Source organism: Athene cunicularia (genome assembly GCF_003259725.1).
Source record: "Athene cunicularia isolate RWA chromosome 5 unlocalized genomic scaffold, athCun1 chr5_part2, whole genome shotgun sequence".
NCBI classification, from domain to species: Eukaryota; Metazoa; Chordata; class Aves; order Strigiformes; family Strigidae; genus Athene; species Athene cunicularia.
Genome location: NW_020799102.1, coordinates 11268163 through 11287774, shown reverse-complemented (window position 1 = coordinate 11287774; position 19612 = coordinate 11268163). Strand labels below are relative to the sequence as shown.

The following is a 19612-nucleotide window of genomic DNA, read 5'->3' as shown; positions in this document are numbered from 1 at the left end:
CCTCTCGGCTGTCCCCGGGTGCCACCGCGGGGAGCCCCCGGGTGCAGCCCCAGCTCCCGGCTCCTCGGGGCCTCACCGAAAAAGCGGGCGCTGCTTGTCCCGCGGTGAAATGGAGACACTCCATAAGGGTCTGTAAGGATAACGTGCAAGAGAGGCTGCTGCTCCACACCCGATAGATCTATTTTCTAGTAGAGACTGGCGGTACTTAGTATTTGTGGTAAATTTATTAACACGAGTAATAAGTTGTGACTTCAATAGCACTTTCCATCGATTTCATCTGTTTCAGATAGGTCACACTGAGTCTTTTCACACATAAACGGAAATTTCAGCTGTAGGTAGGAGGAAATTATTCTAATTATATCCCTTATACCCAGTAGTTAAAGCAAGCCAGAAGTATTTCTCTTGTGTTTGCCTCTGACAAGCTCTGCGTGGTGTGGAGCTACCTGGATTTTGTTGTGTCTTGGATACCATTGACAGAATGATTAACAAAGTATTGATTTAAAGCTTTCGGTGAGGAAGAGGCAGGAAAAGGAACCAGGAGGCAAAGTTACGGACTGCACTAGCAGCTTGTTTAACATCTCCAGTGTGTTTTACTGTGTTCACCAACTATGTGAACCCTTGCAAACAAACTGTTTTGTCTTTCCGTAATACGAAAGGGCTGTGAAACTAGTCCCACTAGCATCAGAAGGAAGAAGGGTCACAGCAGTATGCTGATAAAGGCACTTTGATTATTTTTGTGGCAGGTATCACTTTGAGCAAAATTCTTCTACATGTTCCACATTACCTTCAGCTTTTCCCAGCAGCTAAAGATTTGTGGAGCTCAGTCAGGCTCTGCTGAATCAGAAGTTGTTGAGAAATAAATGGCTGCTTAAGTTTTGTAGTACTGCATCACTTCAATACTGCTTTCTATTTTAAAAATATGCCACTATATTTTAAAAGACAATAGATACTTATGATGATAGAACTTAAGAATGAAAAAAATGTCGGAGGTGAACATGCCTTTTCTTCACTTGAACTTTCATGGGTTTCATATGTTAAGAACAGTAACTTTTATATCTCAGTAGCATGAATTAGCTAAATATTAAAAAGTTCTAGATCTAGACTGTGAAAATTAACAGATTCTGGGCATAAAGCATGTCAAAAAGAAAATGAAAATAAACACCAGGTAGGGTGAAAAGGGGAAATGTTTTAGTTGTTTCGGAATGTGTGTTTAATTCATTGTTTCTTTTCCCAGGCTCTCAAATCGTTTTACTAAGGCCAGATACAAGCTTAATGCTTGTTGAGGTAGACTGTAATTAAATCTATCCAGGAGACTGTGCCTTGTGGAAATGACGTTTGTTCATAGCCAGACTTCTCCATGCTTCTTTTTGAAGTGCTTTCTGTCCTGATGTTTACTATGTCCCCATTATTACAGCATTTTAAATTCTCTGCAGATTTACTGAGGGACATAGAAAGGCACGGTGTTCTCAGTGTGCAGGGGGAGAGCAGAGGCCAAAAAGAGCAGTCTCTGCCAAAATACAGAATTAAATAGTATTGTTCTTCTCACTAACAACTCTTGACTTGTATTTGTTAATCTGAACAATTCTCAGTGAAAGGTCTGTAGAAGTTAATAAATTGAAGAAAGTTAGAAAGTTTGGGGGGGGTTGGTTTGGTTTTTGGGTTTTTTTTCGAATATGGAAAAACCCATGGAATATTTTGGTGTTAAATACAATATAGTGCACTTCCACTGCTCACTAAAATTAAATTTGTTTTGACGTACTGAAGTAGGATAAAATATGAACCTAACTGGGAGCATGCCATCATCTAGTCTCCTAAGTAACACTTAAGCATAAAAATACATATGTGATTAAAGCCTGACAGCATTCTCTTCAAGCAAAGAGAATCAGCTGGAAAGCTTCAGAAACCCCCACAGGCTGCTCTGCTCCAGTGGCAGGAGCTCTTGATAGTGCCTAATGAGCTTTTAATGTTGTTGTTCGATTGCATTTTCCTCAAACAAAAACTCTTATTTTAAGTCTTCAGGTTCACATTTTAAAATGGTTAGTGGTTATCCAAAAGATAACTGCTATTAGAAAAATAAGTTGATCTCTCAACAAAATGTTTGCAGTGTGCTTGCAGGCTTTTACAAGGAACCAGAGTTTGGGTTTTGCAGTTCTGAGTTCTACCTGAATCTCCTATTGCTTTGGCTTGTCTAGCCATTTGATAGCTTTGAAATGAAAGTGCTTTATAGGTATTAATTAAAAGGAACTTGCATCATTTAATATGCTCCGCTTGGATGAGGCCGCGGTAATGATAGTTACAGACCTCATAATGCAAACACAAGAGTGCTTATCAGTTGTCAGTAGACCATTGATAAATATGCCTGGGAATAAGTGTTGCAAGTATTGCTTCACAAACAGATTATCCAGAGTCATTCCACTGGTCTGTCAGTCTCATGACCCAGAAATCTATATGTACAAGACACATATTCTCAGTGAGGCAGAAGAAGAAAAGAGAAAAGTTTGGCCAGTTTCTCCCTTTGTGCAACATCGGAGGCATTTCTCTTGCTGGCTGTGGGCTGACCAGGCTGCAAGCAGATTAGTTATGTTTGTGAACTTCAAGCAATAAAAGAGATTTGTAATAGTCTTCTTTATTGATTTCCTTATTTATATGGCTACTCAGTGTGAATATTCTAGGAAAGGGCATGTGGAAATTAGTTGTATTCAATACTTACTGATTAATATTTAAAAATTTCTTTTTCATGGTGACTGATACACTCCCTGTACAGTGTTCCTTTACCTTTGCCAAGTGCTCATAGATATGGTTTGATATTTCTGTGTAAATAGGATACAATGCCTACTTCTGTTTCTTCCCGATTACTCATAGTGTAATTTTCCAGGCAATCTGATTATATCTTCTGGTACCAGTAATATATTTTGATTTAGAGAAGTTTCTGAATGAATTCTGTGACTCTTTGGAGCATGAAAATCTGTAAAAGTCCTGCCTGAATCCCATTATACTATGGGACTTTGCAAATCAAAGTGCTGAGTTTTCATTTGAATTCATTGAATTTGAAAAGTGCATTCATTTGAAATATGGATGGTTTTTAATTCTATTTTGAAATTTGTTTTGTCAGTCATAAGGTACGTTATTCTTGCAGGAGTTTGCTCTTCTGGTCTGACTGTACTATCTCAGATCAACCTAATCACTTTGTAATGCAACGGTGTAAAGAAAACATAGCACAGGTTACTCACTGAAGAAAGGTTTCAACATCATTTAGTGTGGGGACTCCCTGTGATCTTAACTGTGTCTTTTCCGGGGCATGAAGGTTTGATCCTTAGGGCATTCCAGATTTCTCTAGCACGAATAATGATCAAACAGATTTTGTCCATTACCGTTTGGCCTGGAAAGCACCTTCCTTTCTGTCATTAAACAATACAGCTGTTGCCTCAAAGAGAGAAATCAACCTTTGCTGGCCCAGGGACTTCAGGTACCTCATGTGTACAAGCTAAAACCCATTATCTTACCTATTCAGCAAGTCTGAAAGGACTTCCTAGCTCTAGAAGAGGCATTTCAGTACTTTACTAAATATTGTTTTTTAAGGCTTTCTCTGCCTCAGAAACTTCACACTAGCAAAACCAAGAATTACCATGTAATGATCCACTTTAATTTCAGTTGTTCCTCTGTCTGAAGGTTGGATGTTGTCCTAACAAAAAAGGTCATAGAGCAGGCTACCAAAGTGCTTAATGTATTAAATGTCCCCAAAAATGAATAAATTCTAAACACTGTGGTGTAGACAAAGTATTATAAATTAGTATTTTCTTGTATTTGATTCAGTACTTGTATTTGACTCAGTTTTGTTCAGCACAGAGGAAGAATGACAACTATTATCAACAGGAAGAAAAACCAATCCAGTTTTGGTGGAATGTGTGTTAGGTTTTATTTCACTGGTAATTATTTTGTAATCAAAAAGAAAGGGTAGCAATTTGATGTGAATTTTGGGATATACACTGGTTTGGGTTTTAAAATCCATCCTCATCTGAAAATTTTGTAAATTCCCCGGGGGAGGAACATGCAAAGCTGCTACAGTAGGCTCATGAATCACTCCACTTTCATCAGGGGAAAGACCTGTCATCAACATTCAAAGTATACTCTTCTCTAATTGGTTTTGCTATAGCATTGCTCTGTTCAAGCAGATTGAATCTGTGTTCCTACGCCTGAAGAGTGAAATAAATGCCACAAGAAACAGAACTAATACTTGCTACAGTAGTTATAGCTTGTAGAGGAACTATTTTAAACTGTGATGGAGTAATCTGGCCTCAGTTAATGGTCTGAGCCACAGCAGTGTAGGTTGGTGGGGGTTTTTTTTAAATTGTGCTTTGCCCCAGACCTATAAATACGTGTGGAGGAAGGAGGATTTTCCTCACAGAGAGGGTGAAATGGATATGAGTAGTAGGAGAAATTCTATCATATAAAACATGAACAAAATTTAAAATCTGGCTCTTAATCACTTTGTTTAATTGCCTCTTTGTGCCTGAATTCCCTATTTAAAAAGAGGAGTCAATGATACTTGCACTTTTTTAATTAACTCCTTGGTCATATGCAGACAAAAAGCTCCATGTGGGAGTGGAATCACTGAATAAGGGGATTTTTGTGTGAGACTGGGATGTTGACTGGTTGCAGTGACTCACTCACTAAAATTATTCTGGTAGAGGATTTTTGTTTCTGTAAACTGAATGTACATACTTGATATGTACGTAGAAAAAATTTAAATGGACAAAGAGAACACCACTTGTACAGCACTTAAATCTACAGTGTTCAAGTCTCAAGATTATACTGAGTCAGATCTTGTTTTCTCCCTTATAAAAACAATATTTCAAATAGTATGGTTTTTTTTCCTAGGAACAGCCCAAGGGAAGTCGCACACTTCTTTGCGATTAATGTGACAGATGAATTTGGGTAAAGCTATTATATTTTCCTCCTTGTGACTTCCTGAATCCCTTTGTGACATTGCTAAAGAGATATATGTTCCTCCTCCCTTTCTTAGTCTCACTAAATATATGCTTGTGGCTTAGAATAATGTGAATTTTTCGGTCTTCCCACTCCATTGACCCAATTTAGTTCCTGTGATTTTTTTTTTTTTTTTTTTTTTTTTTTTTTTTTTTTTTTTTTTTTTTTTTGGTGAAACATGGTCTGTGGACTAATCCTCTGCAGAAGCTGTTCAATAAAAGTTATGTTAGCTTGACAATGGAAACAGGTTGGGTTTTTTTCTCAAGAGAAAAGAGACCTAACATTCTAAAAAAAATCTTAAGAAAAAGATATGGTGGTGTTTCTGTCACAGAGCATCTTTCTAAGCATTGATTCTTCTGCTTCCATTCTAAGTCACTGGGGGAGCTGCTCTGTTCCATGGAATTAAATTTATCGTCTTTGGACTACACCTGAAGTAACTGCTGAGAATTTACTTGGTGTTTAGTTTGCATTGCTGTTGTGTTTAGGAGCCTTGATTCTGGTAGATAATGTACAGGGATAATATATGAGGTCAGAGAACAGGTACAGAAGTAAACATCACTCCTCGGATGTAGGTCTGGCAGCTCTGCTACCAAGTTATTTGTGCGTAAAATGAGAATTGCCGACCAGTTCAGTACAGCTCTAAACTGTCAGACTGTGCTTTGAGACTCTGTACTTTAATGGTATTTTGGAAATGTCAGGAGTGCTGCTCTTCAGGTACTTCTCATACCTCTGTGTACCTCAACAAAATGGCAAGTCACATATTTACACAATGGAATAAAAGTTTTGTTTTGATTCTGACTGTAACTGACCTAGATTTGGGTTTGCCTGTTTGGTTTTGTTTGGTAGATCTGTTGGTCTTGGGGTTTTATTGGTCTGGATAACAGGAAAAAAAATAGCTCGCACACTGTTAACATGGGCAGTATTGCTGTTTATCATTAAGGTAGCCTAAAACACATTTCTTTAATGTTGCATGTGTTCAAAATCTGTTTGCAATACATGCTAGTTGAGGCTTTGTGTGATTAGTATTTCTGTTGTAATCTTCAGGTGTCATGTAATAAGCGCCCAAATAATATCGTACTACCTGTATATCCTCCTATCCATGAACGTTTTGTTAAAAGGATCTGTGGTGTTCAAATTCAGATAAAGGCAGGTAAAAGCACAATAGTGATGCAGATCAATAATCCTTACAGTTCAATTCTTGATTAATCCTTAGATTTCCATCCCTAATATGCTTTAAATAATGTAATAGTATTACAGTGAATGCAGTAGGTGAACACTGCAAGAGGCCTTTGCCTATATTGCTGTGCAAAACAAGATGAGATCTGGGTTTAGTGGGCTTGTTATGCATGCCAGGCTCTGTAACCCTCAGCCTACTCCTACTGCCTTGCACCTGGTGATGACCTCTGTGTTTCAAAGAAATGTCATTTATAGAAAATTAACCACAGTAGGATTCTACGAAAATGGTTGTAACCATTAAAAAAATGGAGGGAGAGGAAAACTTTGGACTTCTAGCATTTATATTTGTTGTTTAGACCTTTCTTGAAAATTCCCTTATTTGATTGGCAGTCTGCAGACAACAGCATGTTTTTTATTTCATACCTATGAGTTCAGCCTGATTTCTGAGCAATATTTTAAAAGCAGGCTTTCCAATGCCATTCACCACTGCTGAGGAAAATGTGACTTTTATCTTCAGTTCTTACAGTCATGTCGCTTGTCCTCCCTGCCACCTATACTGGAGGAAGGAAAGGAGAGCAAGAACTCTGAGTACTAGTAGTTTGTAGATAGCTTTTGAGCTGTGCAGGTATTAGTTTTATCTCATAGGTAGCTTCTTACTCAATTTAAAGTCCTGTTGGCAGTTTTAAAATGTTATCAGCAGTGCTGTATATTTGAATTTCATTTGCAGCACAGCATCTGCTTGGTTAATAAAATGTTAAATAACATTTATTCACTGCAAGGAAAATATGGAATTGAGCTATTGTCATCCAATAACACTCGGTGCAGCATTTTTCAAGCAAATTATGTTTGAGTGCTTTAGAAGTACATAATACTGAAAGGGTAAAGAGGCATTTTCAGTAAACAGCAAGGAGAAAGGATATTCTCTTTTTACAGAAATGAGGTAGATGAAAGAGATTACAGAAAGTGTGTGTGTTTGTGTTTGAACTAGACTGACAGGATGCAGTATGCTTTCCTATATATCACAAGATAAGTAAAAAAGATAGATAACAGAACCTGGGACAAAACAAAACGAGTGATTTTGAGTAGAACCAAATCTGCACTGCTGTTCCAGTGTTTCTGGCCAGAAATAAAACTTGTTCTTGACTGAAAAGAAAGGTTTTGGAATATTTTAAATTAACACATCTTTTTATTGCCTTGCAGAGTGTTCCTGTGTAGCACTTGATTAGCTACTATGAGCTTGCTATATAGTGATAACATTTGTGGAGCCCGAGACGTGGAAAGCGGCTGCTGCGCAGCCATGGCCAGTGCCTGCAGCGCTGGAACCAAAGAGGACAGCGTGAGCGTCAGCAGTGGGACTGGAAACCCCTCGAGCTCTTTCACAGAGGAAACACAAGGATACGATGTGGAGTTTGATCCACCCTTGGAAAGTAAATATGAGTGTCCAATCTGTTTGATGGCTCTTCGGGAAGCAGTGCAGACACCATGTGGACACCGTTTCTGTAAAGGCTGCATTGTCAAATCAATAAGGTAAAGGAAAATTGATGGAAGTTGCTTTTAGGAAGAAAATCACTTACCAGTGCAGAGCAGTTTAAGGGTGATATAAACCAAATAGAACTGCTTAAGGTGCATTACTAGTAAGGGCTAATAGAACTCTTGGAATTTACAGTTCATTAAAGATGCTTTCTAATAAACACCATGTATGGCCAAAATGTTGTGAGTTTGGAGGTTGCATGAGCTTTAGATATTTTGATAATCATGCAAATTTACCCAGGTTATGAATCTAAAACTTTGAATGAGTAAACATTAAATAATAATTTTTTAAAAGTAGCCAAATCCTCCAAATAAATTCCATGTTCGGCCCAGGATTATAAAACCTGTCTTTTCGCTATTATTTTTTCCATTGATAACTACAGGCGGTGTGGTTTCTTGGTGCTGATACAACAATTCCTGCTTTCAGTTCTTCACTTGAAATCAGCTGCTTCCTTGTTGAGCTGAAAGAGAGAATGTGGTGAGGGAACAGCGTCAAAAAAAAAATGTTGAGAAAGAAAACTAGGTGGCATATGGGGAAGTGGGAATGAGATATGAAGGCAAGAACAGGCCAGGCTCATAAAAATGAATGATTGAAAGAGCAAAGAAGGGCAGAAAGTACACTGGTAGAGTGTACTTCCCTCAAACCTGGAATACAGTCATCAGTGTCCCACACGTGTCAGGGAGTATTGGACCACGTTGATAGAAGGCTAGATATTATGCTGTAAGGTTTTTTTCCTTCTTGGCATAAGCCTGATTTTTCTCTTATCAGTTGCTTGTGCAACTCAAATACCACAGTAGTTTGTTAGGAATCTAAATATTTAATTGTGTGACCCACATATAGAATTGGTTAATTTCCAACCTTACTTTGAGTGCCTTTGTGTAGAGATCATCAAACTGTCTTCAGTGTTACCATACAACGTTGTTTTTCCCAAGCGTTTATTTTTAGCATGCAAAATGGACTGTGCTTTTTTAATTGGTTTTCCATACCATTTATCCATAGTTCTATTTCATTTCTTTCTCTCCACGGTCCATCATTTGTAGCTCACTAAATGAATAGTATGCTGGCAACAATGTTCACTAAAAACAGTAATTCTGTGGGTTTTGCAGGCTTCTCTCTAGCTTCTGTCGCATCTGATGCTGCTGTATTTCTGCGTGGCATCCCTTTTAGATTTAGGAGGGCAATGTTGGAGTATGAAGACAATTTTGCATTCCCTACTTATGATAGCAAAAGAGCAGGCTATCTGCCTTTCTAGCAAGCCCAGAAATTTATTGTTTGTCTTCACAGCACAGTTCTCATTAACATCAGTTTCAGCAGGATTTCTGAGAAATAGATGCGAACTCTCATCCAGAAAATGCAGAATACCACCAGTGTTCACCCATGAAAAGTGACTCACCTGTGGATTCTGCAGAGGAAGCTGAGAGATATTCGGTTCTCCACAAAGCATACCATGAGATCACCCTGCTCCCTTAGTCCTTTACCTTGTTCACTGTGTTCCTACTTATGCAAGAAAAGTACATCAGGCCTTACTCAACTGTATCACTCGAAGGTAGTCACATCACCCAGGTGCATGGAACAAGGCAAAAACACCCCAACCTGAACCTGTCAGCTTTGGCTGAAATCCAGTTCCCTTGGCACAAGCAGTTGGCTTCACTTTCTGCCCTTTGTTTTGCACATTCTGACCTAAATTCTTTCAAGCGGTCAGTGTACATGATATCATGCATGCTTGTAAGCCCTGAATTAGATGTTTGTACTAATAAACGCCATTGCATTTTGGAATTCCTTACTTGCTCTCTCTGAGCTTCCTCTATTTGTTGGCAGTGGCAGTTTTTATACTCTTCTTTAACTTGGATATTTCTGGAAGAAAGAAATCTTTAAACCTTCATCTTAAATCTTTATATGGGAGTACAATGTCTATAAACCCTGAAGGTGAATTAGTCAGTACATAAGTATACTGAGCTTTAGACATGTCTACTCACCAATCACTTCAAAGACAACAGAATTCCTAGGTTAAAAACTGAGGGGAAAATGACTAAACTTAGAATTATCAAAAATAGGTGTCTCAATTCCAGTCTTTCAGATCCCTAACAATTAAGGCGATCTTGTTTTCTAATCCTTCTGCTGATGGTCATTGGTTAGACTTTACCACAGGACTACATGAGGAACTGCAGTGAACCCATGCTCAGAAAACATCTCATAGCAGGTAGAGAAACTTCCTTCTTAAACCTCAAGCATGGGAAATGGTTTCTCTTCCTTTTTAAATTAACAGAGCATTTTCTTTGCTCAGAGTTTTAGGTCTGCAAACAGTTTCAATGACCAGAAGCTTTTGCTGCATTTACACCCTTTCCCTATTTTACTTCATTTCTATAGATAGTGTTGACTGTTTCAGTGAATACTAAACACAGGTGGAAAGAATCTTTCATCTTGGAGACCACAGATCATCACTGTGATATTTCAGATGTTTCACTGATAGTAAACGTTTACCCTCATTCCCAACTGTAATCTGTATTTGGAGTGCAGTTTGAGTGAATGCTTGTGAAAGCAGATCAGACAATTTACAGTGCCAGACCTCTCTGAATCCCTGAAGGGCTGAATTGCATGCTTAATTGGGATTCATGGATCAAGCTATTGTTTTGGAGTATGTAGTGTCTACAGTACAGTATTGATTTGGAGTATGTAATGTCTGCAGTACCGTATTGACTGATGTTATTGAGAAGCTTCTGCAGAACTAAAATGAAAATGGAAAGTGATTTTTACGTTCTTCAAGTACTGTGTTTTTCATTAAGTGATTGTCACAGCCTTTATTTGATCAGGAAAAAATTGCTCCTGTTTGTTCCTCATTTCCCCACTGTGTAGCTCAAGTGATCACAGAGATTAAGGTGTTTAAATGATAGAGGACGGACAAGCAGTTTTTAATTAATTGCTCGTTGTGACTTGCACAAACTATTGTAGTTGTCCATGTTGAAGAAGCTGTGGCTGCAACTAGAAAGATTTTTTTTAAAAAAGCTTTTAAGGACTGGTGTCTTAAATCTTACAATGTGAGGGACGTTGATGGATTTGATCACAGTAAATGTTCGCCTCTCAAAGTCTTGGCATCTTTAAATAAAGGTGGCCGAAGTGCTTTGAATCATGGTAGTGAAGAAGCTTCTCTACTGAAGTAACTACAAATAATAGTTTACAAATGTTACTGTCTGCAAAGTACTTGATTAGAAATTTTAGAACTAAGCTCAGATGCAGTAGCTAATTAAATTTCACACTAGTCTTTCTTCTCCTATATCTTAGGTCAAAGCTGACTTAGGGCTTGTACTAGAGCTCATCAAATATCAGAACCTGTTTATCGAAAAAGCAGAATTATGAGCTGACAAGGGGCAGGAGAGAAAGCTTTGGCTGCCAGCAGTTCATCAGACAGCCAGCGTGGCTGCTGCTAACGTGTATGCCACCTGCCTTCAGCATCTAGGCTGAACAGCTCAGTTGTGAAAATCACAGCAGGCTTTTTCTTCAAACGAAATTTTTCTGGCTTGACTCTTCATACCTGTATTTTAATTTCAAGGGCAATTACAGGAATATTCATTGTACTTTGTAGCAGATGATTATTGTTTCACAGGTACTGTTGTGGGTGGCACAGTCCAAGGTGATAATTCCAGTGTAGGAAAGCCTCCACTGTAATGCAGATTAGAACTGAGGTGCATAAACTCAATTCTGTGATAGGAGATGTATAGCAATAGCTTTGTCTGTAGTTGGATCTAAGCAGCCTGTTTAGTATACTACAGCAAGTTGCTGCCCTTTCCATTGGAAAATTGCCATTGATTCTTATTTTACCCTTTGTCTGCTGGTTATTTAAACTGGGGAATCTAGTAGTCATTATTTAAAATTAATCTGTTGTTTGCTGTTGTTACACATAATTAGTTTTTCTGTGTAGAAATAAGGCTGCTGGCTTATCAGCAGGCCTGCTGAACTATCATTATACTTCACTGAGCGGGGTATTTATAACCAAGTTATACCTGTGAAAACTGATTTCCTTTAGATTGCCTGCAAGCGAGGGAACGTTTCTGGGTTGCGACAAAGATTAGCAACTGATCATAGCTCAGGGAGCTATGAAACAAAATGGCACGCTAAATATTTTCTTTTTTCCACTTGTTTAGAAGTATGACTATCAGACTTGTGACAAGCTAGCTCTTGCAAGCAAAACCTAGGAAAGGAAGTTCCTTGTCTCTTTTTGAAGTCTCAACTTTACCCTCGCTTCCTCTAGCAATGTGGCTGATGGAGTTGCTGAGCAATTATTTCCTTTTCCAACAAAGAACACAAATTCCCTCCTGGTCTCCATAGCCCACTAGGTTCTACTTCCCCTCATGCTTGCAAGCACTGACAATGATCAGGCCTTTGATCTTTGCACCACAAGGGCGCTCTGACATTTTTCCACCCCATGTATTTTTCCATTTTATTACTGTTTCCATTAGCACTTCAGCTCAGAAGCTTTGATCCCTCATGCCTTTAATTCTATTACTTAATTATGAATAGGTGTATTGACCTACTGCTTCCAGAAGTGAGCTGATACTGGATAATTTTTTAAAGGAAAATTTGGTAGAAGTGATCTCTTTTTAACTTAATTTCTAATGATTCTTGTGTTTAAATGCAGGTAGACAGAACCTGACAAAGTGGAACAGGCTATCCGTTCTCTAGTGCAAGTTGCATACACCAGTGTTCCACCATCAGACTTCAAACTTGCACCAGTTAGCGCTGACTTCTGGTCTGTTTGCTGTTAAAATAGCTTCAGATACAACACCTTGTTCCAAATCCAGTGTTGTGTGTGGAGTTTTTTCACCCTTCTTTGTTTAAATGAACAGATTGAAGAATGACCAACTGATCAAATGATTGGTTGTACAACAAAAGCAGGGAAATGAGCTATATGAAAAATAATGCCAAGCAAGTTAAGATAAACTGGAAAAAAAGACATCTTTGCTTTTTCTCTCAGCTATGATCACCTTGACTGTTTATAAAGTGAGAAAGAAAGGAGATAAGGTCTAAGAATCTTTAGAGGATTGTTTTGAAATAGTATGTGAAATATTCTTTGATATTTGAGCTGTGTGAGGTACTTACAAAAACAGGACCATAAGTTCTTAGTTTCTTTACATCCTCCTCAAGTTTATTACCAGAGTATCTATCATAGCAGTTGTCCAGATAAAAACTATTGAGTTAGAAAAATGCTGTGATCCCACTCATGCCTCTTCAGTGAAACTTGGTATTTCAGTTTCTCTGATGTGCAGTGCATACTTCCTGGTAATTGCCACAGAAATGCCATTGTTTACAAAGACTTTCTTAGTGTGTTATAATTTGGCCACTAATGTCTTGCCGGTGTAAAACTATTTTAAATGAAGGGCAAAGGAAATTTGGACACTCTTTTTCCTTTCTTTTCTGTGTTGTAGAGATGCAGGTCACAAATGTCCAGTAGATAACGAAATTCTGCTCGAAAATCAACTTTTCCCCGACAACTTCGCTAAACGAGAAATCCTTTCATTAATGGTTAAGTGTCCCAACAAGGGCTGCAGTATGAAGATGGAGCTGAGGCATTTAGAGGTGAGAATTAATTTTGAAAATATGGAAAATACTGTTTTCATGGACAAATAAAATTTTTTTTAAAAAATTTTGCATAGTCACACCTGATACGTGTTTATGCTGATTTAGTGCATTGTTCACTCAAGACTAGAGCTACGCATATTCTTTTTTTGATGAGTCTTTAATTGTAATTAGGTGATTCTCAAGTGAACATTGTCGTGTGTGAAAATTGTACTAATGCAGCTTTCTGTTTAGGATTTCTCACTTTGTCTTTTGACCAGCTGTATCTGTACTTCACACAAGTTCCCTAAAATCAGTTTAATATTCCCTCAAAGCAGGGCATGGATTGGACATTTGATATATATCCATATTGGATATGGATTATTAGTTGAAAATAATATACAAAGTTAAAAGGATAAACAACTGAATTTTTACATAAGAGCACTCTTAAAGCTCTGAATATATTAAGTCCTGATCTTAGTAATGGGACAAGAGGCCATTGGCAAAGGCAGGATAAGTGTATAAGGATTTCCTTGCGTGAAGGAAAGACTGCAAGTTGTTTCTCTTGTACTGTGCTTTATTTTGAAAACAGATGAGATGATAGTACCTGTTTGTAGTATCAAATGCCTCTTTTGTCCTTGTTCAGGACCACCAGTTGCAGTGTGATTTTTCCACTGTGGACTGCCCGCAATGCCAAGGAGCCATCCAGAAGAACCATCTGAAAGAGCACATGACCCAGGAGTGTCTGAGGCGTCAAGTTTGTTGTCCAAACTGTGCCACATCTATGGCCTATGAAGATAAAGAGGTACTTAGCAGGAGTGTCAGTTTTTCAACCTTCATTCACACGGGTTTGCTTGTAAATGGAACATCATTTCCTTTTAAAAGGAAAAAAAAAAAGGGGGGGGCTTGGTCTAGAAGAGTTCTTTGTGTTGCACAGGTGAGAAGCTACAAACTCAGGACATTAGAACGGGCAAACACTGGGGAGAGGATTGTGCTTAAACACAAACTTCTTGGGAACCTTGTGGTGTGAAAAGACGGTTGATTATCTGGCCTTACCATCAGAGAGTTCAGTATCTAGTGCCAGAGTAACACACAAAGCAATATTTACATTTACAGTTCCTATGCCTGGCAGAAAGGATTTGTCAGGAGATGTGTCTTTTGGGGATATCTGGTAACACACAAGGCCAAGATCATTTCTGAATTCTTCTCCTGGCTCCACATTTTTAACTTGCGTGATGCTGAAGATAGTCCTTTCCTTTTTGAGCTTCCATTGCTTTATCCATATATGGCTGTGTTTCATCTCAAGGGCTGTTGATTTTATGATGTATTGTAAATTGTCAAACAAAAATACCTCATCTAGTCTAAAAATAGCAAAAACCCCTTTAATATAGTTCCACTACAATTGAACATGAATTTCAGAAACTTTTGGATAAATTCAGGCTCCTTTGGAGCATAAGAGCTTTAGGAAATAATATACCTGCAGCTTTATGAATCTCTTGTATTAGCCCAGGATAACAGTATTATGCAGCTTTATGAATCTCTTGTATTAGCCCAGGATAACAGTATTATGCAGCTTTATGAATCTCTTGTATTAGCCCAGGATAACAGGGGATTGTCTTTGGTTCACAGTTGCATAAAGCTAAGTGCAAAACTTGAAATGTAAATAAAAATTGAGTGCCTTATCTGAGGTGATTAACACTGTTTTAATTTGTGAAACTTTATTGATTCTTTCTTCTCTTCTGTTCGATAACTAAGCTTCATGACCAAACTTGCCCGCTCGCCAATGTATTTTGTGAATATTGCAACACAGTGCTCATCAGAGAGCAGGTAAGAGACTGCCTTTTGCTGTGTTTAATCTGGGTCAGACATTTTGTATTTACATTGCTTCTTTTATCTGAAATCAAACTTAAAGGAAACAGCTTGTCTACTAGCTAAAAAATATCTACCCATCTCTTTCTGAAAATGTTTGTGTCCAGTGAAGGTGTGCTACTCTTTTAGATGCTGCTCCAGCTTGCAATTGCAGTCTGGTAAATCTCTAGGATTTTTGGCTGCAAATCACATTGTTTTTGTTCTTGAAGGGAGGTTAAAAAATACCAAGCAGCTGCCAGGGGTTATGGCTGACATTAGAAGACAAGGCTTTGATTTGGGCGGAGAGGGAGAGTATTTATAACTGAAAATCCACTGTTGGAAAGTAGCTATAAATAATTCACTCTCAAACTGTAGATGCTGGACGAAATTCTGCGCCTCCATTACTATTGTAATAGCCATTATTGTTTCTTCTCTTCAATAATAACTTAATTGACAGGAAAATTGTAACTGTGATCTACCTTGAGTGTAGGCTAGAAACAAAAGGCATTTGGTCGAGCGGGAAAACCCGAATGTTTTCTGATGCATAATGTAAGAACAAAGGCAATGAGTACATTCAAGGAGGATGTAGAATTTTTATCATGAGCTAACATTTTTGTTCAAAGCTTCCATATTTCTTTGAGAAATTATATAGGTATAAACTAAACTGACTTCAGGTACCTATTCAGAGTTTTATAACATTTAGGGTGTTCTAAAAGAATACTCTCAATGGAAAAATTAATTTCAAATCTGATTTGTTTTAGATGCCTAACCATTATGACAATGATTGCCCTACTGCCCCAGTGCCATGTTTTTACAGTGCCTTTGGGTGTCCTGAAAAGGTAAGCCTTTTATTAGAATCATGCATTGCAGACCTTCTGTGTGTGTTTGTTGGGTTTTTTAATGTGTTTTCCTATTGTCTCATTCACCAGCCAAAATCCTCAGTGATGTGTGGGGTTTTTTGTTTTGAGGTGTCTTCATTCTAAAACACTACATGTTGATACATAGCCTTTCAAAGGCCCTTTTAAAATTTAAAAAATTCTGTGTGTGATTTGCTTGATGAACTTGCTTTTATTAATCCATGAGTGTTTCTCAGCTTTCATGTTAGCAAAGTAGCTTCTAGCATTTCTTCCAAAGTTGTGACCAAATACAGTTATGGCTCTTAAGAGTTCAATGAAGAAAACCTGACAGTGCTTTACATTTGATTAAATTCTAAAATTATTTAATTTGGATAGTCTTATTTCTAGTTGTTTAACACCTCTTTGTAAAAATTGATCTTTTCCCTTCATTTCTGTATCAGTTTTCATGTGCCTTTGTATTTGGTACTGTGGAGCATTTTAGCAAATCAATGAAGAGAGTACAGTACTGATTTAGAACACAGAAAAAATACTAAATGTATGTTTATCACTAACACTTTTTCACCGTGTCAGTATTTTGAGTTAAACAGTATTTTCCCACTGGTATTTTTTCATTTGTCATAACAGTGATCTTAAGTTTGGAACCCTCCATTGGTAGAGTGCTACTTTGTCACATCACCCCCACAGTTTGTCTCACATAACAGAAGCAAGTAGTTGTTTGATTTTTCTTCAGAGCCACATTTAAGATGTGGTTGCAAGTAATGTTTGATGTGTTCCTAATGCCACATCTCTTAAATTTTAGATGCAGAGGAATGAACTGGCACGACATATGCAGGAATTCACTCAGGTTCACATGAGAATGATGGCTCAGAGTTTTCAAAATATCAGTGTTACTGCTACCAATCCTGTACCCTTCATCAATGGCCTACCCTTTGAGCCTGCCCTCTTCTCACCCGTGTCACATGCCGCATATGATTGTAATCCAGAGGTTCAAAACTTCAAAGAAACTATTCAGCAGTTGGAAGGTCGTCTAGTAAGACAAGATCACCAAATCAGAGAACTTATTGCTAAAATGGAGACTCAGAACAGCCACATGGCAGAACTCAAACGTACCATCCGAAGTCTGGAGGGCAAGATTGTTGAAATGGAAGCACAGCAGTGTAATGGTATTTATATCTGGAAGATTGAGAACTTCAGTGGACTTCAGAAAGCCCAGGAGGAAGAGAGGCCTGTTGTGATGCACAGTCCTGGCTTCTACACTGGGAAGCCTGGCTACAAGCTGTGCTTGCGCCTGCATATCCAGTTACCAAATGCTCAGCGTTGTGCTAATTTTATCTCTCTATTTGTCCACACTATGCAAGGAGAATATGACAGCCATCTGCCGTGGCCTTTCCAAGGCACTATACGACTTTCTATTTTGGATCAATCAGAAGGCCCCGAGAGGCAAAATCATGAGGAAGTAATGGAAGCCAAGCCAGAGTTACTAGCCTTCCAGAGACCCACAATTCACCGCAATCCAAAAGGGTTTGGTTACGTGACTTTCATGCACCTTCAGACCTTGAAACAAAGAACCTTCATAAAGGATGATACCCTTCTGGTGCGCTGTGAAGTTCTAACACGTCTAGATTTAAACAGTCTCCGCAGGGAGGGATTTCAGGCTCGCAGTACTGATGGACCTATGTAAGTCTTAACAAGAGGAATGGAGCAGTGCACTAGTCGTGTTCCTCCACCACAGACTACAAGCACATCTCATCATCCTTATAGGCTGTGTTTGTGACAGGTCATAGTTGCCAACACAGTTGATCTTCGCCTGCACAGAACTTTGTTGTTGCTGGTATAGATTTTTTTCTCGTACAAGGTCACGTGTTTGAACACGTGTTTGAAACCGTGTGTTTGGTATGGTTCTCTATTAAAGTAATAAGCTACTCCTGTAGCAAGCTAAATAAATGAAGTGGTGTTGATCAAAATTTAACTGCCTACAGGAAAATCCTATCAAAGTACCTGTACATCTCAGTTTGGTAAAACTTAAGTCATGTCAGAAGTAAATCTTTTCGCCTCAGCGCCTTGGAATAGATACTGTAGCAGGGAAGTAGGTAAATTAATAAAGATGAGCATTTGTTTATCTGTTTGTTTTTCACAGAGCTTGGGAAGGTTGAGACAGTTCCTGTACTGAGTTATCGATAATTTTGAATTTGCTATGCTTCTTTTGAAATCTGAAGTCAGGTAAAGACTTTGCTCACATGCCCTAGGGTTGAGGTATGCATTGACCCTTCTCTCCTGCAGAGATAGCTTCAGGAAGTTGCACGTCGATGTAGAGTTGATACTAGTACTTCTGAAAAAGATGTGGTAGCGTTGTGGAGAAGGCTAAATGACTCAACTGAGTTCACTGAAGAAATATTTCTAATGTGATCTGAAAGTGCCCCTAATTCTCTTTATTTTGATAAATCTTTTGGTGTGTGCATGCTCCGGGCCCAGAATGTCAGTCACCATCACCAGAGAGATAAAAATGTAGCGTTTGAACGAGATACCTGTGTATTGGTGGGATCTCCTCCTAGTGCTGGACAGTTTTCAGGTTGTGAGTGGATATATGAGCAAAGGTATGTACTAGCTAGATAGCGTGACGCAGAATTTGTGTTACTGTTGTTGAAACCTGAATTTGTACCAAAGCTGAACTTGTGACCTGCATCTGTTGGAGTGATCTCTTGGTGTTAGGGGTGACGCATGACCTGTGTCATCTCCTGTGAGTTGTCAGTGGACAGCTTGGCCATGTCAGTGTCCAGCTCTCATGGGTATTTCTTGTCTCATTAGACAGCAGGAGCTGGGCTACCCTCAACACTTCAGAGGGGAAGAAAAACCTATTAATTAGTGTGAGGAAAAATTGCAATCCTGTTTGCTGTTAGGAAAAAAAAAATCTGGTTTCCATAGTTACTCATTTAAACACTAGATTCACTATGTCAAGAATTCATGAGCTTCCTAATGATGCGTGTACTATTGTTTTCTGTTTGTATGCCATATAAATGTTAGTTTTGACCAGTCAAAGCGGAGTAGTTCACTGGTGCTACAAATTTTGACATATCATGGTGCTGATAAGGTTTTGAGTGTTGTCTTTAAAAGGAAGAAAAAAGTTTTATTCACTCCATAACTTAAGTACACAGTCTGATACTGAAGGAAGAACTAATCCATACATACACACGTGTATATTATTTCTCCAAGCTAGTGAAACAATCTAAAGACTTGAGACACTGCAATTTAAAAGGTACTGAAGAATATTCCAAATCTTTGGTCTCATCAAAGAAATCCCATGGAGATCGTCAGTGGGGAAAGTGCATATGCTTAATATATACAAGGCTAATGAAAGACTACTATCCTATATTGATTTGGGAGGATACTCTGCCTGCCTGCATGAGATTAAAAGTTCTAGGACCCAACCTACCACTTTGTTCATCATATCCCGATGAGTAAAATTTATTTTGCAGATAGAGCCTGTGAGTTGAAGAGGGGTTGTGTTCAATGGAGTATTGTCACTACTGAAACTTGAACTTCCTGGCTAATGGTAAATGCAGTCAGTCGTTGACTTTAGTGTATTATTCTGCATGTTTAGAGGACAGGTTTTGCCAAGATGCTCAAAGACAAACATTCTTTTTTTTTTTTTTTTTTTTTTTTTTTT

General features: G+C 38.3%; 1 protein-coding gene across 1 annotated transcript; it reads left to right on the top strand.

Moving 5' to 3' along the window:
* The first annotated feature begins 3590 nt into the window (after positions 1-3590).
* Positions 3591-19593, top strand: TRAF6 (TNF receptor associated factor 6). The gene is made up of 7 exons (XM_026850501.1): positions 3591-4935; positions 7363-7689; positions 13114-13264; positions 13890-14048; positions 14999-15070; positions 15853-15930; positions 16748-19593. The coding sequence occupies exons 2-7, from the start codon at positions 7394-7396 to the stop codon at positions 17627-17629; spliced, it is 1638 nt and encodes a 545-aa protein (XP_026706302.1). The 5' UTR covers positions 3591-4935; positions 7363-7393; the 3' UTR covers positions 17630-19593.
* The last annotated feature ends 19 nt before the right edge of the window (positions 19594-19612 follow it).